At 43.6% G+C, this 23,301-nt stretch overlaps 1 protein-coding gene across 3 annotated transcripts in view; it reads left to right on the top strand.

The window, feature by feature from the left end:
* Positions 1 to 8,745, top strand: part of LOC115144161 (C-Jun-amino-terminal kinase-interacting protein 4-like) — a 47,147-nt gene extending 38,402 nt beyond the window's left edge. For all 3 annotated transcript variants that reach the window (XM_029684959.2, XM_029684961.2, XM_029684962.2), the window contains 12 exons: positions 448 to 615; positions 784 to 955; positions 1,067 to 1,276; positions 4,042 to 4,210; positions 4,279 to 4,407; positions 4,485 to 4,633; positions 4,733 to 4,881; positions 5,023 to 5,194; positions 5,427 to 5,540; positions 5,782 to 5,955; positions 6,030 to 6,167; positions 6,292 to 8,745. In XM_029684959.2, the coding sequence (XP_029540819.1) occupies positions 448 to 615; positions 784 to 955; positions 1,067 to 1,276; positions 4,042 to 4,210; positions 4,279 to 4,407; positions 4,485 to 4,633; positions 4,733 to 4,881; positions 5,023 to 5,194; positions 5,427 to 5,540; positions 5,782 to 5,955; positions 6,030 to 6,167; positions 6,292 to 6,404 (1,857 nt within the window). In that variant the 3' untranslated portion in view covers positions 6,405 to 8,745. The remainder of the gene's footprint in view (positions 1 to 447; positions 616 to 783; positions 956 to 1,066; positions 1,277 to 4,041; positions 4,211 to 4,278; positions 4,408 to 4,484; positions 4,634 to 4,732; positions 4,882 to 5,022; positions 5,195 to 5,426; positions 5,541 to 5,781; positions 5,956 to 6,029; positions 6,168 to 6,291) is intronic.
* The last annotated feature ends 14,556 nt before the right edge of the window (positions 8,746 to 23,301 follow it).

Genomic DNA, 23,301 nt, shown 5'->3' with positions numbered 1-23,301 from the left:
CCAGAGCCCGGACTTGAACCCGATCAAACATCTCTGGAGAGACCTGAAAATAGCTGTGCAGCGATGCTCCCCATCCAACCTGACAGAGCTTAAGAGGATCTGCAGAAAATAATGGGAGAAACTCCCCAAATACAGGTGTGCCAAGCTTGTAGTGTCATACCCAAGAAGACTCAAGGCTGTAATTGCTGCTGACGGTGCTTCAACAATTTTGCATTTTGATATTTTATTTATTACATTTTTTATAAATTAGCCAACATTTCTAAACCTGTTTTTGCTTTGTCATTATCGGGTATTGTGTGTAGATTGAGGGAAAAAACATGTAATACATTTTAGAATAAGGTTGTCACGTAAACAAAATGTGGAAAAAGTCAAGTGGTCTGACTACTTTCTCAATGCACTATACTGTATTGTTGCGTATTGCTAACTATGTGTATTTATCTCCTGTAGTTGTGGTGTGCTGCAGGTGTGAACCTGTCGGGGGGTAAGACCCGTGACGGCGGGTCTATAGTAGGTGCCAGTGTGTTCTACAGTGACCTGACCAGCCCTGGTCCTGAGAGTCCTCTCAGGAAGACAGGATCACAGAGCAGTCTGGATAAACTGGACCAGGACCTAAAGGTACATATACATCACACACAGTCACATGGTCATACAGCACACACATGCTTGCACTCATACAACAGACAGACAGGCTCATAAGACACACGTGTGTACGTACAGTAAACACACACACACACTCATACAGTCTTTTCCGTTGTGTGTGTGTGTGTGTGTGTGTGTGTGTAGGAGCAGGAGAAGGAGCTGCTCCACCAGGAGGAGCTGTCCTCTCTTGTGTGGGTCTGTACCAGTACTCAGGCCACCACTAAGGTCATCGTCATCGATGCCAACCAGCCTGGGAATGTCCTGGAGAATTTCTTTGTCTGCAACTCCCATGTCCTCTGCATCGCCAGTGTGCCAGGTCTGCGTGTGTTCGTTTGTGTGATGTAAACTGAAGACAAGGCTAAATGTTTTTGTTTTGATTGTAGCTAATCATGCCATGTTTGTTTATACATGTTTATGTGTGTGTCAGGTGCCAGAGAGACAGACTATCCGGCAGGGGAGGAGGTGCCCCATGACGCAGGGTCGGGTGCTGAGGGCGGGACTCTGCAAGCCAGCACAACCAGTATTTGCTCAATGGGTGAAGCTGGAGTGCTGGCAGGGATCAATGTGGTTGGCTGCTCTACAGAGGGGGCAGTGGCTACCCCCCAGACAGCAGGAGCAGAGAATGACACTGACACAGGTAAGATTAGTACACCCACGCAGGCATACAGTTGAAGTCGGAAGTTTACATACACTTAGGTTGGAAAAACTCGTTTTTCAACCACTCCACAAATTTCTTGTTAACTATTTTATTTTTTTAACCTTTATTATTTAGCTAGGCAAGTCAGTTAAGAACATATTCTTATTTTCAATGACGGCCTAGGAACAGTGGGTTAACTGCCTTGTTCAGGGGCAGAACGGGGGCAGAACGACAGATTTGTACCTTGTCAGCTCGGGGGTTTGAACTTGAAGCCTTCCGGTTACTAGTCCAACGCTCTAACCACTAGGCTACCCTGCCGCCTATAGTTTTGGCAAGTTAGTTGTGTCATGCACGAAGTAGATGTCCTAAGTAATTTTTCCAACAATTGTTTACAGACAGATAATTTCCCTTATAGTTCACTGTATCACAATTCCAGTGGGTCAGAAGTTTACATACACTAAGTTCGTTGTGCCGTTAAACAGCTTGGAAAATTCCAGAAAATTGTGTCATGGCTTTAGAAGATTCTGATAGGCTAATTGACATCATTTGAGTCAGTTAGAGGTGTCCCTGTGGATGTATTTCAAGGCCTACCTTCAAACTCAGGGCCTCTTTGCTTGACATCATCATTAAAAGACATCAGCCAAGACCTCAGAAAAAAAATGTAGACCTCCACAAGTCTGGTTCATCCTTGAGAGCAATTTTCAAACGCCTGAAGGTACCACATTCATCTGTACAAACAATAGTATGCAAGTATAAACACCATGGGACCACGCAGCTGTCATACCGCTCAGGAAGGAGACGCGTTCTGTCTCCTAGAGATTAACATACTTTGGTGCGAAAAGTGCACATCAATCCCAGAAAAACAGCAAAGGACCTTGTGAAGATGCTGGAGGAAACGGATACAAAAGTATCTATATCCACAGTAAAACGAGTCCTATATCGACGTAACCTGAAAGGCCGCTCTGCAAGGAAGAAGCCACTGCTCCAAAACCGCCATTAAAAAGCCAGACTACGTTTTGCAACTGCACATGGGGACAAAGATCGTACTTTTTGGAAAAATGTCCTCTGTCAGATGAAACAAAAATATAACTGTTTGGCCTTAATGACCACCGTTATGTTTGGAGGAAAAAGGGGGAGGCTTGCAAGCTGAAGAACACCATCCCAACCGTGAAGCACGGGGGTGGCAGCATCATGATGTGGGGGTGCTTTGCTGCAGGAGGGACTGATGCACTTCACAAAATAGATGGCATCATTAGGTAGGAAAATGATGTGGATATATTGAAGCAACATCTCAAGACATCAGTCAGGAAGTTAAAGCTTGGACGCAAATGGGTCTTCCAAATGGACAATGACCCCAAGCATTCTTCCAAAGTTGTGGCATAATGGCTTAAGGACAAATTCAAGGTATTGGAGTGGCTATCACAAAGCCCTGACCTCAATCCTATAGAAAATTTGTGGGCAGAACTGAAAGTGTGTGTGTGAGCAAGGAGGCCTACAAACCTGACTCTGTTACACCAGCTCTGTCAGGAGGAATGGGCCAGAATTCACCCAATTTATAGTGGGAAGCTTGTGGAAGGCTACCTGAAACGTTTGACCCATGTTAAACAATTTAAAGGCAATGCTACCAAATGCCAATTGAGTGTATGTGAACTTCTGACCCACTGGCAATGTGATGAAAGAAATAAAAGCTGAAATAAATCATTCTCTCTTATTATTCTGACATTTCACATTTTTAAAATAAAGTGTTGATCCTAACTGACCTAAGACAGGGAATGTTTACTAGGATTAAATATCAGGAATTGTGAAACTGAGTTTAAATGTATTTGGCTACAGGGTATGTAAAACTTCTGACTTCAACTGTACACACACACACACACACACACACACACGTATCTTTTTTGTTGTTGTGTGTTTGTCTTTTTGGTCTCCTTTGCTCCAGACACCAAGCTCCTCCCCCTGCCACTCACCACAACAACAAGGAAAGCTCATCTCCCTCTTACAACAAGCAGTCAACTCATATGGACACCGAAACACATTGAGACATTTTACTGTAATAGAGGAGAACGTAACCTTTGTAACTATGCCCTTTTATGTCTCAACTCCCAAAATGTAGAACAGAGCAGACCCTACTAAGATGGGAGTATCCATTAAAGTGATTGTGGAAAATGAATGCTCAGTTTCTGTCCTGTGCGGCACCTTGTACAGCTAGCTGCATATTATCCAGACTGTATGCTAGCTGTCTAGCCTGTGTTTTATAAATGTGCAAAGAGCATAAAAATATGCATTTAAATACGGAATTGGCAACTCGTTCTCATTCTGCGAAAGAAGCGTCGTCTTATCCAGGTAGGCCACTTGATTTCAACATCCTAAACTCAGTGAACAGGCTGGGTTGTTCAAACAGTTGGAGACGGACAGGAGGGTCTATTCATAACAGATCAACTGTTCTAACATGTTAGCAAGCAAATAGATCCATGTAAAGCTAGACTTTAAATATAAAGATTAGCTACTCACTAGCAGATGGGCCTGTGCTTGAGAGATTGTTAACGCCTGCTACCAGAAGGTAGCCATTTATTAGTGAATGTGCATTTTGCGTGGTTCTGGTTAAATGTGTAACAAAAAGAGTGTTTTCATAGACCAGATCGGTGATTATGGCAAAGAAAAGCAATAATATTTCCTTCTCCTGTCCTTCCCTAAGTCAAAAGTGATTATCTGTTGAATACTCTGCTCTTACACCTACAGTATCTCCTTCTCTCCTCTCTGTGTAGACGCCAAGGCTGCAGAGGAGGCTACTGAAGCTACAGAGGCCAGTGCGGGTCCTGCAGGCCCGGAGCATGACTTAAGTCAGAGGGGAGTCTACACTGAACATGTCTTCACTGACCCTCTGGGAGTACAGAGCACTAGTCCTGGGGAGACGCCAGCCAACTACACACAGAGGTATGGGATACAGGGATGCACACACACACACACACACATACACACTAACATCCTGTTTCTGTTCTCAGGGAGTCTGATCTGGTAAAGGATGGTGTTAGCTCCAACCCTAACCCAGAGGAGCAGGACCTGATGAGAGAAGAAGCCCAGAAGATGAGCAGTGTTTTACCCACCATGTGGCTTGGGGCACAGAACGGATGGTGAGCCGATCGATTTAATCAGATCAGTTTATCAATCTCATATTGATCTCATCAGTCAAATGTGTGTGTGTTCCCAGTGTGTACGTGCACTCGGCAGTGGCCCAGTGGAGGAAGTGTCTCCACTCTATAAAGCTGAAGGACTCTGTCCTGGGCATCGTCCATGTGAAGGGGAGAGTGTTGGTGTCTCTGGCTGATGGAACACTGGCTATCTTCCACAGAGGAGTGGGTAAGGCTGATATGTTTTTTAGTTTCTTCTGTGACTGTGTCCATTTAAAGGATTCCTACATTGGTGCTTACACACCGCTCTTACTCTCCCTCTCTCCAGATGGTCAGTGGGACCTGACTAACTACCACCTACTAGACCTGGGCAGACCCCACCACTCTGTCCGCTGTATGACCGTGGTTCACGACAAGGTCTGGTGTGGCTACAGGAACAAGATCTACGTGGTCCAGCCCAAAGCCATGAAGATAGAGGTACGTCTGACCCGTTCATGGACGCACGCACGCACAAGAACCCCCCCCACACACACACACGGACTCACACAGACTCAGTCCACAGATTATAGTTGTAATCCTTCTCTCCTTTTCCATCCCTCCCCCTCTCCTCCACTGTAGAAGTCGTTTGATGCCCACCCCCGTAAAGAGAGCCAGGTGAGACAGCTGGCGGGGGAAGGAGATGGTATCTGGGTGTCCATCCGACTGGACTCTACTCTGAGACTGTTCCATTCCCACACACACCAACACCTGCAGGACGTTGACATAGAGCCCTACGTCAGCAAGATGCTGGGTGAGGAACCAAGGCCATTTACACCTGTTGCAGTTGATGTAGGTATTGTGTGTTCTACGTTCTATGCTTCTAAAGCAACTTGATTGTGGTGTTTGTGTCCTCATTGTTAGCTAGTTTTGACTGATATGGGACAAGGGTTCACAGCATTAGCAAGCCCAAGTGACATACAGGAAATACAGACCCATACTTCATTATTCCTCTTTTCTTAATGTGTCATGTTGGTCTCCCTCAGGTACGGGGAAGCTGGGCTTCTCCTTTGTCAGGATCACAGCTCTCACGGTGTCTTGTAACCGTCTTTGGGTCGGCACTGGCAATGGAGTCATCATCTCTATACCTCTCACTGACAGTAAGGGGAAGTAATGTCTCTCTCCCACTCTCCATCCCCCTCTCTATGCCCACTACTCTCTCCCCAATCTCTATTTAATGATGCATCTCTCTCCATCCTTCTCTCTCCCCTCCCATTCTCTATTTAATGATGCATCTCTCTCCATCCTTCTCTCCCCTCCCATTCTCTATTTAATGAAAAATCTCTCTCCATCCTTCCATCTATCCACCCTCTCTATTTAACGATTCATCTCTCTCTCTAGCCGATAAGGTGATGGCAGGACCAGGTAAACCTGGCGGAGTGATCCGTGTGTATGGTGATGAGAACAGTGACAAGGTGACAGCTGGAACCTTCGTACCCTTCTGCTCCATGGCGCACGCTCAGCTCTGTTTCCATGGTCACCGAGACGCAGTCAAGTTCTTCACCGCGGTCCCAGGTAACTTCACTACTCTTCCCTCTCTTCTTCTCCTCGTCCTGCCTTTTAACTGATCAAGGTCCCTCCTCCCCCAGGTCATGTGATCCCGTCATGTGCAGGCGGAGCAGCGGAGGCTGGGGGTGACAACGGGGCAGAGGAGCACCCTCAAAAGCAGTTTGGCAAGTCTGTTCTGGTGATGAGTGGAGGAGAGGGATACATCGACTTCAGGATGGGTGAGTTAGCATGGTCCATCACATCACACTGACAAGTACAGTCAGTATATGGCAGGGCATGAAAACATAGATATTTGTATGAGATGAAGTGGCTTAATGTGTGTGTGCGTGCGTGCGTGCGTAGGTGATGAGACTGAAGAGCCACTGGACGAGCCCACTCTGAAGCTGCAGCCGTTCCTGGCCAAAGCTGAGAGGAGTCACCTGATCGTCTGGCAGGTCATGGACAGCCAGGACTGAACTGTAACCTCTGACCATGCCACGGCGATGAGGAGCCTATTTAAAGCAGGAACAAGCTGTCCATTCAGATTCACTCTTTTGCATGTTTATTTTTGTTTATTTATTTTCTTCTAATTTTGGTTTTGTATCTTTGTTTTGTTTTATGTTTTTTTAATTAAATGTTTTATTTTACTTATTGTATTGTATTTTAAATCTGATACAAGCCCGCCGCGCTTCTATTATTATTATTATTACCGGTATTACTACTAGAATGATTATTAGTGAAAAAAAAAAAAATGGTGATTTAATTTTCATAGATCATATTTTGCACCTGGTTTTCTATTGGATGCTTAGGGTCCAACCCCTCTGTCCAAATACTGTGTGGTGATTGGTGGAATCAATGCAGGGTCAGGGTGTGTCTTTGGCCTCCCCTCTGTGCTTTCTTTCAGATAGACTGAGAGGAGACAATAGTTTATAAGAGACCTGCTCACAGGAGAATAATGATGGTTTATTGGTTATGATGTGTTTTGAAATACAAAACCAAATCAACCCCATGATGTCTCACATCGTCCAATAAGAAAGAAGGGATTACAGGACAATCCAGCAAGTGAGCCCATCTTTTGTGTCCTGAATGACACAGGCGTGCTCTTCTTGCGTGATAGATTTTATTTTGTGAGAACATGGCTCTTGATTGTATGAAAGACAGTTTTTAATCAATTGTAAGAGTTTTCTGGACCTGGGATCAGTGTTGTCCTCAATGACTGGGCTTATGTTTAGGCTAACCTAATAGATATGTGATCAATCATGTCCGTAGCTGCTGGGGCAGAGAATCGCTTTGTTTCATTACTTTGGAAATGCCCCTTTTCTTTCTAGGGGTAATGATTGACAGGATTTACATAGGATGGATACATATAGATTAATAATTTATTACCTCACGGAAGGAAGGCAGTGTTGCATTGCAAGAGTGTTGGAACAGGGCTTCCGTCTTTAGTTTCTGGGCCGTTGCTCTCCCGCCTTCCCTCCCTCCCACCAGCTAGAGCTTGCAGACACTTTATGAAAATCAACGGCTGCCTTATGTTTGAGAGTTGAGAAAAAATATGTTGAAAACTACAATATGGACTTTAAGTGTGACAGATTTATTTATTCCTATGTGAAAGAATGTTACATGGCCGGTTACCAAATAAAGTAAATGTGTGGCCTTGTAGCAGCATGTTCAGCCCCGTCTCTGTAAATACATTAACATTTTGCCAGACCGTCTTTGTTAAAATGATCATGGTGTATAGAATAGAGAGCTATTTTGAAGCTGTCATCTCTGCCAATAAACTAAGAGCACTCGCCGAGAGCAGAGATGTTGGTGTTGGATAGCCGGCGTCTCCGCTTCTGGAGTCTTTTGTACGCTGAGAGTAGATGTTACCCATAGGCACAGATCTAGGATCAGTTTATCTTCTCTAAATCCCAACATGAAACATTTTAAGGGGAACAACTCAACACTGACCTTAGATCAGTGTCTAGGAACAACTCATTTCTTCTACCTTTTGTACACTAGAGGGCAGGGTGGCTCCCCCATAGGTTGCTATGATACTGACGTTTTCAGACTCTAAGCCTATTTTTATTAACTTTTTGTACATTTAGTCTTTTTAGACTCTGGTTGCATCTAAAATGACACATTGATACCCCATCTAGTACACTATTTTGGCCAGGCTAGTTGAAAAGTAGTGCACTAGAAAGGGGGTAAGGTTTCATGTGTCTCTGGTCTGTGCATCAACAGATTTAGCTGGTGTCTGTCCTGAGGGGTGAAAGTGTGAGTTTCGTTCCAGAAGAACCCTCATATTGCAGTTCAGCCATTTCAGTATTTATTTCTATGAAAGAGCCTTTGTAGTTCAGAATGTAACTTTGTACAATATGAAATATCAACATATATGTGAGCGACCGACTTGATCCGGTCTTATGTAGCAACATTTGAAATTGTGTTTTTTACATTAGATATTATTTTGACAATGATTGTTATTGGAATGGTCAATACATGAGTGGGTGAATTAGAGAGAGAACCCACTGAGCTATGCACTACATCCACAGGGGAAGGTTGAGTGTTCTGGGTAGGAGTTGTCATTGGGCAGTGATCTAGGAACAGCTTATCCTTACAAAATCCTTCATTACGGTTAAGGTGTAAAACATCAGTGCCTAAGATCAGCTTCTTCCTACTCTAACCTGGAGGTTAATGAACAGGTCACAGTCGTGTGTGTGTCGTTCCCCCCCCCCCAACAAAACTGTTGTTGCTGTGATGCATCACCTATGTACTGATACAGCGTCTCAGCCTTATTCTTTTAGCATTCAATTAAACTGACTCTTTGGGGGGGGGAAACTCTTGTGTCCTCTCGTTATTTGGCTTTTTCCAACTTCTTGAAATCATTCTTAGGTGCTCTTGACTTTACCAGACATGGCTCTTTCCAATACATGAGGTGCACTTAAAATCAACCTCTTAAAAGAGAAAACATTCAGCGTACACCAAACACAATGGCTGTCCATGTTAAGCAGTAGCCAGCACCCTGAGAATGACTGACCAGAGGTTAACTCAGGGAGATAGAGGGTTGGTTTTATGGCTGTGGAGCGCTGCCTGGTGAAGGTCAAGGAATACCTCTGGAAACACCCTCTCTCGTTCTCTCTTAATTTCACCCTATCTTCTCTGACACATTATCGATTTCTTTAGAATTGGCAGAAACCAACATTTAGCACAACTCTGTCTCATGTTGCCCTGAAATAGTATCTCTGCTGTATGTGTGTCTACATTAACTGGATAGATTTTTATTTATTTTACCTTTATTTAACTAGGCAAGTCAGTTAAGAACAAATTCTTATTTTCAATGACAGCCTAGGAACAGTGGGTTAACTGCCTGTTCAGGGGCAGAACAACAGATTTGTACCTTGTCAGCTCGGGGATTTGAACTTGCAACCTTTCGGTTACTAGTCCAACGCTCTAACCACTAGGCTACCCTGCCGCCCAGATGATAACCTTGCAAGGCCAGACAGAGCGCCTGTAATCAATGAAACACCTTGATTTCAATGCAGTGTTTAACTATTGACTTTTTACATGTAGCATCATACCATAATGTCACACCTGTAGCCTAGCCTACTGCAATAGAGGGGTGGCAGGTAGCCTAGTGGTTAGAGCGGTTGCAAGATCGAATCTCTGAGCTGACAAGGTAAAAATCTGTTGTTCTACCCCTGAACAAGGCAGTTAACCCACTGTTCCTAGATTGTCATTGAAAATAAGAATTTGTTCTTAACTGACTTGCCTAGTTAAATAAAGGTAAAAATCGGACAGGCTCTATTTGAACTCCTGAAAAGAGATCATCCTTCACTGAAGAAAACACATTCACTTTTCTTCCTTGCCACCAGGTGTCAGTGTTCCCCACAGTCTGGTGGCATCTGGAAGGGGGCATTACTTGAAGCCAATTGAAACACCTCTCCCTTTGCTCTAATTGGCTTTTAACTGTTCTTTTCATGGATTTAATGTTCCATTCCATCCCAATAATGTACAAAATCTGCGATGGCACTATAGCCATGTGTGAAATTAGGTGCCTCGCAAAAGCCACAATTGTTTCACTTACCTGCTAGACAATACGGATGTCATAACATTTCTGTTAGTGCATATTAGGGTGTGAGGATGGATGGTGATTTGGACAGGACACATGGAGGGGGTGATAGTAATGGTCACGCATGCCTGGCCTGCTGCGCTGCCCCCTGGCCCACACATTTACACCACCCATATCAGCAGATCATACACACCTCCTGCTTCCCTGCTCTCTCAGGGTGTAGTGGTTATGTAATGAGCCAGCTGGTGTCTCTAGGGGAGGTTGGCTTGGCCCCATGACGTTTGCAATGCCAGGGTTCTGGGTTCGATTCCCACGGGGGACCAGTATGAAAATGTCGCTTTGGATAAGCGTGTCTGCTAAATGACTAGAATGTTTCGGCACACACCATCCCCCGCTGCCCAGGCCTCTCTGTCTACAGTCACACCAATAACACTGTGGGGATCACTCTTTCTATTTTATGTAAAGGGTAATATCTCAGGTGCCTGAAACAATCCTGTAGTGCATGCATGCGTGTCTGTGTTGTCTGCCCAAATGTTTCATTGCAGGGCCAGATGGGTGCAATGAGGTGAGTGCTGAATCTGTTGAATGGTGTATTTCTACCACAAGGTATAACTCATTGTCATTATCATACTCACAGAAAATACTCCACATATAATGTAGGACCCATATCAATTCATCATTAGCTCTGTCCCTCTGCTGAGGGCAGTTTGTGTCTGGGTGTCACAGTTATCATCGGGTCTTTCAGATCATAGGTGTCACTGGACCCAAACACACAGCTGCAGTCTCTCTCTTTCTTATTCTCTCCATCTCTCTGTTTATCTTCCTCCTCTGTGATGTCTGAGTGGTCCTTCCCCAGCTCTGTCACCAAAGGGGATTTGCTTGTGTGTGTGTGTGTGTGTGTGTGTGCGCGCGATGACACAGCACATCAAAGGGTCTACTAGAGACGGTGTCTGGGAGAATGAGCTTCAGAATGCAGGCTGCTCGCCCTCGGCCTAGACACACCACACACTCAGACTTAGACATAGTCTGGCAGAGAACAAAACCGATTTTTAGAGTAGACAATCAAATCGAATCCACACACATAGACATTTCAGAATAGAATACACTGGGCATTTTGAAAGGAGAGGTCAGGTGATTGGAATCCATTGTCCAAAACATCCTTCCTCTGCCATAGTGGAGAATCAGCAATTGCTGACCAACTCCTAAATTTGGACCTGAAAATGGATGCCATAGACAGATGAAATTCAGGTTTGGTTTGCCTGCCATTTGCTTCTGCTGGGTTAGTGAAATAGAATACCCTCTCTTCCATACACTCAGATATCTGTGAAAGAGGCTCCTAAAGCCACTCAAAGCTTCACAGACTCAGTGGTTTGAGATAATGCTAACATCTGAAGTCAGTGTCCAATTTCAGCTGTCATGTCCTTATTTCAAGGTCTTTTACGCTGCCCTGCCCTTGAGCAAATAAGTTTAAAACTCTAAAAATAGATGTTTTCCCTGATACAGTAGCTGAGGAGATAGCCACGAGGCTGGAGGAGCTACCGGAGGTGTAATTTCAGACCCTGTAACTATGCAGAAGGCTGTAACAGTCAAATATGCTGGCTTTGATTAATCACTTCAAAGATGTTCCAAGGGATTTGTAAAAAAATATAATGGAAAGAATTTGTTTAGATCTCTAGGTACCACAAGGACCATCGAATGAGACTAGAAGCTAGATACTATTCATAATAGAACTTCAGGTATGTTTGTTTTTGTGTTTTTCGTGCTTTGCCGCTACTATTTTCAGTAGCATATGACTAGGGGAAATTAGCGTGAAAACATAATCTGCATAAATTCAATGATCAGATAAGGAAGCTTGAAGATAAATTGCTTCGATTTCATGTAATTTAATCCATGCAAAAAAATTATGCTTGAGGAGAGAATGTTCCAGAACAGCTCTTTCAAAAGCTGAGGATAAATGTTCAGAATGTTTTGCCACTTGTGCTGCTGAGTCACAATGACCCAATATATGTATATTTTGATATTACTCCATAGTAAACAATAAATAAATCGATTTTGGTAGCTATATAGTTGAATTTATTAATGTCTACATTAGTTTTTGACAATTATATCCTATTACCACTAAATGCATACTTTTAAATTATATTATGTGAACTGAACATCAAAAAATATATAAAACATATTTTTTTGTTGAGAGTACCTATGCTACTGCCCCACTAAAACAAATACATACTTAAAAACATGTCATTTTGTCATTGAAACATTTGATTGAAGTAATGTAATATTCCATTCATTACTATGGAGTACTGCTTCTTCTGAGGAGTACCAATATGGCAGCCGGTGGCTTCAGAGCCTCTCATTGACCATTACATAGCATCAGCAATCCTCTATTGGTCAATATTCATAGGTTGCACCTCTGTCACTCGGTAGCGTCACGCCATTGTTATGAACGTTCTCCAGCTGCCCTCTGCCATTGCGGTGCCCAGAAGTCGTGATAACCGTAGAGAATGTATGTAGCCTCTTGAACTGCACTGTTTGTAAGTAAAGGCTTGTAAAGTAAGCATTTCATGGTAAGGTCTACACTTGTTGTTTTCGGCCTCTTGGCAGTTTTAGCATGGGCAGCACCATTGAGGGCTCCCACTATGCTTCTGTCATTTTAAAGTAACCAAAGATGTCAACTGGGGTGGGGATTCCTATGGGTAGTAGCCTCAGTGGCGATGCCCGTGCTGCCACAGACGCTATAACGGTACAGATATAAAGATGAGTCCTCTATCTCTATGTGATAAACCCAGTCATTCTGTGAAGGCAGGCTAATGACTGTTTCGTCTGATTTACAGTATAGTGGACTGGAATAACCATGGCATTGCTAAAGTAGGAAAATATTTAGTAAGAAACAACTTTGCCATCATTATCATGTGGTCAAATTGACTTTAGACAGATGGCAATGTTGTCATTAGCTAGCAAAGTTAGTCAAAAATAGCTAACCGTGCTAAATCCAGTGGTCTCCTCTCGATCTTAGCCAGCTAGCGAGCTTTATACTGCATCTAAAGTCAACCTGGCAACATCAAAATGATGACAAAAGGTTTTCTTACCAGTTATTTGCCTCCTTTTGAAATGTCATTGTATTTCCAAGCCACTGTGTTGCACTTTTGATGAAATCTTCATCAGTGGTCATTGAGAATGCTCAGTCCTAAAACGAATGTTCAAAACAGTATTGTGAGGAAACATGCAACCCATAGTGAGTTAGAACAACATATTCAGTCTGTTAACACACCAAGGTTTACCTGAAGTGAACCAAGACTCCTTGAAACTTTCTTCATGGGATTTCCCCAGACAGTGTTGTGAAAGTTGTTTACTTCCTAAAATGAACCAGTGAGCACAGATAGCGAGGCATTTAGCACGCTCGTGGTGATATGTAGTAGAATTTCAAACTATGTTTACTGCTGGGGTTAATGGTTCATAACAGAATTACAAACCATCCAAAAAATACCATCGAAACCCTAAAAGTAGCCAGATGGTCACCGTTTGATAATGATACCTGTGTGTGAATAAGATGCTTGTGATCAACCAACCACCATCAACCACTGACTGTATATTCAAACACATAGGAGTAGGTAGGCATGGTTAGGAGCAACGCTGACAGTGATGGCTGTTTCCGAGCCAAAGGCTGCTAGTCCCTCTAACAGGCCTGAGGTCCTGACCCCCACAAGTGGGCAGAGTAAGGAATAGTGAGGAGTAACTCTCTCTCTCCTGATCAGATTCTCTTCACCTTGCCCAGAGAGAGAAAGGGAGGTAGGAGATGGGATGAAGGTGAAGGGTTGAATGTAGGAGAGAAGGGGTAGAGGAATCGAGGGAGAGAGGTTGTGGAGGGAGGGAGGGGAGTGATTAGGCCTATAGGAATACAGGGGGCCAGAGAGAAGAGAGTAGTTGAAAGAAGAGTTTAGGACTGACTATAGGGTCACTGCTGCCACATTCCTGTGTTGGTAAGATTCCAGAGGAGTCTCCTGATGTGTGTGAGAGAGAGAGAGAGAGGAGAGAGAGAGAGAGAGGTGACCCTGGAGTTTGACCCACTCCTGAGGAAACATATTGGACAAATACTTAATAAGCAAGAGGTTTGTATGAACCTTGCTGTCTGCCTTTCCAACCTAAGAGACAATGTTGCAATTTAGAAATGCAATAAGGCACCTCAGGGTTTTTTGGTATATGGCCAATATACCAATGGCTAAGGGCTGTAGTCAGGCACTCTGCTTCGCATCGTGCATAAAAACAGCCCTTAGCCGTGGTATATTGGCCATATGGATTTGCAGCAAGAAGAAAATATTGGCTGCTGTATTAATAGTTGTACTAATGTGCCAGACATTAGTGAAAATAGACGCATGCACAAATTTACACACTGTTAGAGTGTTCACTGACCCATCGGCCCAGAGCAGGAGGATTGGGGTCAGTTTAGTGTGTGTGTGTGTGTGTGTGTGTGTGTGTGTGTGTGTGTGTGTGTGTGTGTGTGTGTGTGTGTGTGTGTGTGTGTGTGTGTGTGTGTGTGTGTGTGTGTGTGTGTGTGTGTGTGTGTGTGTGTAACAGAGAGAACATCTTAGAAAGAAGATTAGCTATTAGGCTAAGACTGGTCTATATCTGCCATTGATATAGGTGTGTGTGTGTGTGTGTGTGTGTAGCAGATTTATTCTCTGTGTATGCATGTGTGCGTGCCTGTTGCAGCGAGGACATCTTTGAAAGTTAGCCGATTAGCCGGGTTAGACTCTGTGCTAAGACTGGCCTATATATGTCATTGATCCTCAATGGGACCATATGTTCCCATACAGAAAGGGAAGCCTCTACACTAACAAGCTTATGTCACTGTATGTTATGTGTCTTCCTCTCTCTCTCTCTGATCAGACCCATTAACACAACTGATTTATAGCCTCACCAGCCGATATTTAGAGAGAGACCGGTCTTCATCAGCAACTACGGTTGAAAAGGGAGGGTATATTACTTGAAAAGTTCATATTTTACCAGTAAACTACCAGAATGTTGGTGATTATCAAGGATTTGATGTAATCCATCACAATGTATTTTAGTGGCCCTTTGGGGTACTTCTGATGATCACAGGTGTCTGTATTTATCTCTGGCACTCTGTGTGGCATAATCACATGTACAATATATGAACTAATAAAATGTGTTTATTTAACAATAAATAGAATGCCAAAGCTGTAAAACATCTTAAATATAAACCAGAAACTTAGTGAAAACCATTGGTGTTTAATATGAATGTTTCAGCAGCATGAAATATCCTTTATATATATGTATTTACATACTTTTATTTATTTTACTACCAATATGTATTTTTTGTCAATGTTCTGTCAATCGTTGGAAGAGTTGCAGAGTTAATTGAAAAGAATGTCATTGTTAAATTAGATATAACGACACAAGGCGAGACCCAGATGTAGACACGGGAGGCAGATGGCTTGAGCTCTGATATTTATTATAATCCAAGGAGTAGGAAAAAGGCAAGTCGGGGACAGGCAAGAGTTCAGTTCATAACCAGGTCATATTCCAAAATGGTACAGGGCAGCAGGCAGGCTCGAGGTCAAGGGCAGTCAGAAAGGTCAGGCAGGTGGGCTCAGAGTCAGGACAGGCAAGGTTCAGAACCTGGAGGAAGAGGAAAAACAGAGACTTGGAAAAACCAGGAGCTGAGAGAAAAACCGCTGGTTGACTTGGCAAACAAGATGAACTGGCAAAGACAGACAGAAAACACAGGTATAAATACACAGGGGAAAAGTGGGGAAGATGGGCGACACCTGGAGGGGGGTGGAGACAAGCACAAGGACAGGTGAAATAGATCAGAGTGTGACATTAGATGCTTTTTTCATTCATTTGGCTATTTCCTCTTAAACTATCTCTAGAAACGAATGGACAATACGGACACAAATATAACAAATGTATACTATACAGTGCATTTGGAAAGTATTCAGACCTCTTCCATTTAACCACATTTTGTTACGTTACCCTTGATGAAAACCTGCTCCAGAGTGCTTAGGACCTCAGACTGGGGCGAAGGTTCACCTTCCAACAGGACAACGACCCTAAGCACACAGCCAAGACAACGCAGGAGTGGCTTCGGGGCAAGGTTCTGAATGTCCTTGAGTGGCCCAGCCAGAGCCGGGACTTGAACCCGATCTAACATCTCTGGAGAGACCCGAAAATAGCTGTGCAGCGACTCTCCCCTTCCAACCTGACAGAGCTTAAGGGGATCTGCAGAAAATAATGGAAGAAACTCCCCAAATACAGGTGTGCCAAGCTTGTAGCGTCATACCCAAGAAGACTCGAGGCTGTAATCGCTGCCAAAGGTGCTTCAAAAAAGTACCGAGTAAAGGGACGGAATGCTTATGTAAATGTGATATTTCAGTTGTTGTTTTTTTTTGAAAAGTGCAAAAAAAAAAAAGGATTTCTGGAAAAACCAGGGAATTTATTGAAAGTTACCAGACTGTTGCAAACCTAGTGACTTCTACCTGCAGATACTGTCATCTTTCCTTCACATTATTCCCCAATTTTAAAAGTAGGACCTGCACCCTCAGATGTTACCAGTCACTTTTTCAAACTTGGGTTGCACAACTCAAGACTGCCTAGGCATTAGCTCAAGAAGCTAACACAAGTCAGTCTTCAGATCTCAGAAGGTTAATGCGAGCGTAGTGTTTATGATCATATGGTCCTATCATTAGGACGTTGAGAGGTCACTGCCCCTATCACCACATCCTCCACGGTGTTGTGTGCCTTTCTGCACACTGAGAAATGTTGGCCATACAGGGAGGGCACTGTGACACCAGGATGACACCATGGTTGCACAACAACAAGGGCACTAAGCTGACGCACACACACAAACACACACACACGCATCATGTTCTACCATAGTTCAATCACCCCCACAGTCCAGTCTCATGGAAAAGCACAGTTGTAATTAAGATTTGAAATAAATATGTGGTACATTACCTCCTGTTTTTGGCTCTGCACCCTTTGCTCTGATCTTGGAGAGAGAGGAGTGGAGAGGTTCAGGAGAGATCGTGTGCTTGTTTATGACACACAGCTGTTGGTGGGAGTGGTCGGAGGGTGGGGGTTGGGCTGGGTGTTGCACAGTCGGGACATCTCTCTCAACTTTGCCCTTTGATGGAGGCCCCCACCTGACACCCCTCACCCTCTCCTACTCCTCTTCTCTTCTCTCCTCCACTTTCGTCACCTTCTTTCCCCTGACCCTGCCAATCTCAGCTGCCTCAGGAAAACCTGTAAGCATTTCCCCTCTCAGTGTGTGTGTGTGTGTGTGTGTGTGTGTGTGTGTGTGTGTGTGCGTGCGTGCGTGCGTGCGTGCGTGCGTGCGTGCGTGCGTGTGCGTGCGTGTGTGTGTGTGCGTGCGTTCCTGCGTGCGAGTGTGTGTGCGTGCCTCTCCACCGTTCTCTGGGTAGATCTGTGACTTTGCTCCCAGTGTGAAGACACCTCATCTGTTTGTGTGTGTGTGTGTGGGTGGGTGTGTGTGTGGGTGTGGGTGTGTAAGAGGCTCAGCGCATTACCACCCTAGTGATATAGTGGTAGAGCCTCTCTGACCCTGGTCTGAGGTACTGTTAGGCCAGGATTCAATCAAATTAGTGCTAACACGATAGTCGATAAAAACGCAGAGCTTTTCATTGCTTTTGTTTAGGCAGTGTCAGAGGTATAACTGTGTTAGAGCTGCCAAATCCACAAGCGGCTCCTGTGGCCTCATTAATAAACTGTACTTACTTACAAATATAGCCCCAAATGTGTATGCGCCAGTTTTCATGCAAAAGTTGGCATTTATAAAAAATGTACTTGAAGTGAGAAGGTGCTCACCTCCCAGCAAACTTAAGACCACATCTGCTAGTGGTAGAGATATTGTATTGCAAGCTGTCAAGTAAGTATTTTGTGCAAATGGGGGATGTGATGAAAAGCTGATTCATAACAAACTAAAAACATATTAACAAGAAAGAAACGACTTGCCATTATCATAGGCAACGTGGATTATAATACCGGTATACACTGAGTATACCAAACACTGGGAACACATTCCTAATATTGAGATTGCATCCCACCATTTTGCCCTCAGAACAGCCTCAATTAATCGGGGCCTGGACTCTACATGTCAACTTACACACAGCTCTGACACACACACTTACCCCACCAGACATACCACCAGGGGTCTTTTCACAGTTCCCAAATCCAGAATAAATTCAAGAAAGCGTACAGTATTATATAGAGCCATTATTGCATTGAACTCACTTCCATCGCAAACGCTGAAATTAACACCAGACCTGGTTTCAAAAAAAGAGATAAGGCAATGTCTCATGGCGCAACACCTCTCCCTTATTTGACCTAGATATTTTGTGTGTATGTACTGATATGTTGACTATATGTTCTGTTTTTAAATGTATGTAGTTCTGTCCTTCAGCTGTTCTTGTAATGTTCTGTATTATGTCATGTTCTGTGTTTTGTGTGAACCCCAGGAAGAGTAGCTGCTGCTTTAGCAACAATCAATGTGGATCCTAATCAAATACCAAATACAAGGGTTCAAAAGCGTTCCACAGGGATGCTGGCTCATGTTGACTCCAATACTTCCCACTGTTGTGTCAAGTTGGCTGGATGTCCTTTGGGTGGTGGACCAGTCTTGATACACACGGGAACCTGTTGAGCGTGAAAAACCCAGTAGCGGTGCAGTTCTTGATACCGGTGCGCCTGGCACCTACTATCATACCCCGTTCAAAGGCACTTAAATATTTGTCTTTCCCATTCACCATTCACATAAACAATCCATCTCTCAATTGTCTCAAGGCTTAAAAATCCTTCTTTAACCTGTCTCCTCCTCTTCATCTACACTGATTGGTGGATTTAACAAGTGACACCGACAAGGGATCATAGCTTTCAACTGGTCAGTCTATGTCATGGAAAGAGCAGGTGTCCTTCATGTTTTGTATACTCAGTGTACAGTTGAATTTAACAGCTGATCTTTTACGTTGAAGTAGGCCTATGTATCATGTTTCAATTTGATATTGTCACCTGCACAAGTAGGCCGACAGTGAAATGCTTTTCTTGCTCTTTCCTAACAATGCAGTAATGAATATCAGTAGTACTATAATATATATATATGTATTTGAAGTCAAGTAGAACAAAAACACATAAGTATTATAACTGTGACTACTGTAAGTATTACAATAGCTTTTTTTGTAGCCTACTCTACAATGTCTCAGAATTCGCAGGCCATTTTCTGGTCGAGTCACAGTAAATATCCCATGCAGCCGCATTACAAGTTCGAACCCTGGAATGTGCTGTATTTTACACCTCGATTATTGTGACATAAAGCACTATTATTTTGTTTATGATAATACATTTTTAAAAATGGTCATAATTTCTCTATATAGCCAAGACTTTCGTGTTCTGAACTTCTCACCCCAGTGGGATATAAGAGGGGTGTTATTTCGTGACAATAACCACAATAGCAGCCGCTTGCAGCCTTAACAAAAGCAATGAAAATCTATGCATTATGTTGGCTAATGCGGGTTACTGCTGATCTGATTGAATCCTGGCCTTAACAGTGGTTGAAGCTTTGCTGTCCTTGGCTTACCTTTCTATGCCCTTTGGTCCACCTGCTGTCCCTCTGAATGACGGACTGTGTGTGTCTGTGTGTCTGTGTGTGTCTGTGTGTTTTTATATCTCTTACACAACTCTTGGGCAATGTTTTCTTGCCGGAGGATTACAATAACACTACTCTCTCTGCTCCAAGCACTAACAGCAGTACTTTAATTCCTGTAGTTAGGATACTTACACTGAACAAAAATCTAAATGTAACATGTCAAGTGTTGGTCCCATGTTACAAGAGCTGAAATAAAAGATCCCAGAAATGTTCCTTTCTCACAAAAAGCATATTTCTTTCAAATCGTGTGCACAAATTTGTTTATATCCCTATTAGTGAGCATTTCTCCTTTGCCAAGATAATCCATCCACCTGACAGATGTGCCATATAAAGCTGATTAAACAGCATGATCATTACACAGGTGCATATTGTGCTGTGGACAATAAAAGGCCACTCTAAAATGTCTAGTTTTGTCACACAGCACAATGCCACAGATGTCTCAAGTTTTGTGGGAGTGTCCAATTGGCATGATGACTGCAGGAATGTCCACCAGAGCTGTTGCCAAAGAATTGAATGTTCATTTCTCTACCATAAGCCACGTCCAACCGGCCTCACAACCGCAGACCACGTGTGACCACACCAGCCCAGGACCTCCACATACGGCTTTTTCACCTGCGGGATCGTCTGACGCCAGGTACCCGGACAGCTGATGAAACTGTGGGTTTGCACAACTGAAGAATTTCTGCACAAACTGTCAGAAACGTCTCAGGGAAGCTCATCTGCATGCCTATTGCCCTCTCTTGGGTCCTGACCTGACTGCAGATCAGTGTTGTAACCGACTTCAGTGGGCAAATGCTCCTCTTTGATTTGCCACTGGCATGCTGGATAAGTGTCTTCTTCATGGATGAATCCTGGTGTCAACTGTACCGGGCAGATTTGCTGATGTCACTGTGACATCTGTGAACAGTGCCCCATGGTGGAGGTGGGGTTATGGTATGGGCAGGCATAACTGCCCATTGTCGTGCCATTCATCCGTCGCCATCACCTCATGTTTCAGCGTGATAATGCACGGCCCCATGTTGCAAGGATCTGTACACAATTCCTGGAAGCTGAAAATGTCCCAGTTCTTCCATGACCTGCATTCTCACCAGACATGTTGACCATTGAGCATGTTTTGGATGCTCTGGATCGACATGTATGACAGCGTGTTCCAGTTTCCTCCAATATCCAGCAACTTCGTACAGCCATTGAAGAGTAGGACAACATTCCACAGCCTGATCAAATCTATGTGAAGGAGATGTGTCGCACTGCATGAAGCAAAATTGGTGGTCATCCGACCCAGATACTGACTGGTTTTCTGATCCATGCCTCCATGCTTTTTTTTAAGGTGTCTGTGACAAACAGATGCATATCTGTATTCCCACTCATGAAATCTATAGATTGGGGCCTAATGAATCTATTTAAATTGACTGATTTCCTTATATGAACTGTAACTCAGTCAAATCTTTGAAATTGTTGCATGATGTGGTTATATTTTTGTTCAGTGTACATACTGTACAGACTTGTCCTACTCTCAGACTTGTCTCTCTTCCTTCCCTCTTTCTCTCTTTTAGAATACTGCAGACCTGGAGGTCAATACTAATGCCCTCTCTCTCTCTTTCTCCCTCCCTCTCCCTCTCTCTGTCTTCCATCAGGCAATCTAAGGAGTCATCAGTAGCAGAGATAGATTTTAATACAGTACAGTATCTCAGCCACCATAATCGTATTGCTATGACCACTGGCCATGCTAAGTTGCTGATGGTGAGATTCAGAGGAGAATTCTGTTTACAGGCCGTATATCTCACAGATGATTAATGTTCGCATTTACCTCGCTCCCCTGCCTCTCTCCTTTCTCTCTTCCTCACTCTCTTTCTCTACTGTAGCTCTCTCTCTTCTCTCTTACTATCTCTTTCTCTCCATCCCTCTCTCTCCACCCTCTTTCTCTCATGCTCTCTCTTCTCTCTTCTTCCTTAGAGGAAGGTTAGTTCAATTACAGTGCACTTGTTATACTAATGATGAGAAAAAAAAGAAAAACGAGTCAAATCTCTCACATTTACAAACATGCACACGCACGCACACACACACACACACACACACACGCACACACACGCACACACACACACACACACACACACACACACACACACACACACACACACACACACACACACACACACACACACACACACACACACACACACACACACACACACACACACACACACACACACACACACACACACACACACACCTGTGATGCACGTCTCTGGTCTTTAATTGAGACGTACACTTCTCTAGTGGGCCAGGAATAGCAGTCGCTCCCTTTCTTCATCCACATGCTTTCATCCTTTTATCTCACACACAGAGAGAAAAGGAGATGGAGATATTGAGAGGTCCTTCAGCTCACGGATGTAAGAGAAAAGAAAAGAGGAAAATGGTTGAAAGCACAATGGTGCATTAATTAATCTCTTATGGTTTCAATTCATATGATAATGTAAGTCTTTTATAGTGCATATAATGCCTCCTTGATGATGTGGGTGTTTACGAAAACAGGTGTGGGTATGTTTGTGCCTGTAAGGCAGGGTGGCAGCCGGGGTCGGTCACAGGACCACAAGTGATTTGTTTTGACCCCACCCCACCCCCTTCCCTTCCAAAGTTTTAAAAAACAAAAATCTATTTATTCTTTTTTTTGTGGTGGTAAAAAAAAGACTGTAAAATCACCAGGAATTCAGCTAATAATGTGTTTAATTTAGGACATCCATTCGCTAGAAACATATGTGATCGTGTGATTCAAGGTCTGAAATATTTTAATATTTTATATATTTTATTATAATTATGTTCCGGACTTCGCGACAAAAATCAGCCCGCGGCTGAATCTCGTTGCCTACCCCTGCTGTAAGGTGCCTCTTAATTGCAAATGATTTTTGCTTGTCCGAAAGAGCTTGTTGGGAAACAGCTACTGACAGCTCAATTAACAGCACAGAGTTGTTTTGTAAACAAACTCCCTCATTCACACACCCATGTATGCACAGGCTGACCATTTTACAATTTTTAAATATGTAGGTCAGAAATATAGTGGTTTCTCACTAGGTGACTGTCATGTCACAGGGTCAGGGGTCATTCAGGAGGTTCAGGGTCTGAAGGTGGATCATCTGTTGGCCTCAAAATTACTCTGACCTACTTCTAAAGCCAAGCAGTGTCAGCAAGGTGGGAGACATCTGGCTCAGTGGGGTACTGGCCACTGAGTCACATCACACTGCCGACTACGCCATCTACAGACTGATCTGTAGGCTGGATCATATGTGACATCTCTGTGATCTAATCCTCAATGTGTCTTTTGTGAAATAATCTCTGGAACAGCATTCGTTCTTTCTATCATAGCAGCATCTGAAGGACAAGTTGGAATAAAAGCAAGCGAAATCGAGAAAGGTTGGCATTTCATTTCTCATTCCGAAAGTCCTAACACGGTGCTGTCACATTTCTGACTCCACTCGTTGTTGATCAATATTTGACCGAGCAGAGTGGTCTGTCTGTAACACAGCAGGTTGTTGGCTCCTTAATTGGGGAGGACGGGCTTGTGGTAATGGTGGGAGTGGAATAAGTGGAATGATATCAAATACATCAAACACATGATTTCTATGTGTTTTATGCCATTCCATTCGCT

The sequence above is a fragment of the Oncorhynchus nerka genome, linkage group LG16 (assembly GCF_034236695.1).
Source record: "Oncorhynchus nerka isolate Pitt River linkage group LG16, Oner_Uvic_2.0, whole genome shotgun sequence".
Lineage (NCBI taxonomy): Eukaryota > Metazoa > Chordata > Actinopteri > Salmoniformes > Salmonidae > Oncorhynchus > Oncorhynchus nerka.
This window is presented reverse-complemented; position numbering and strand designations above follow the sequence as displayed.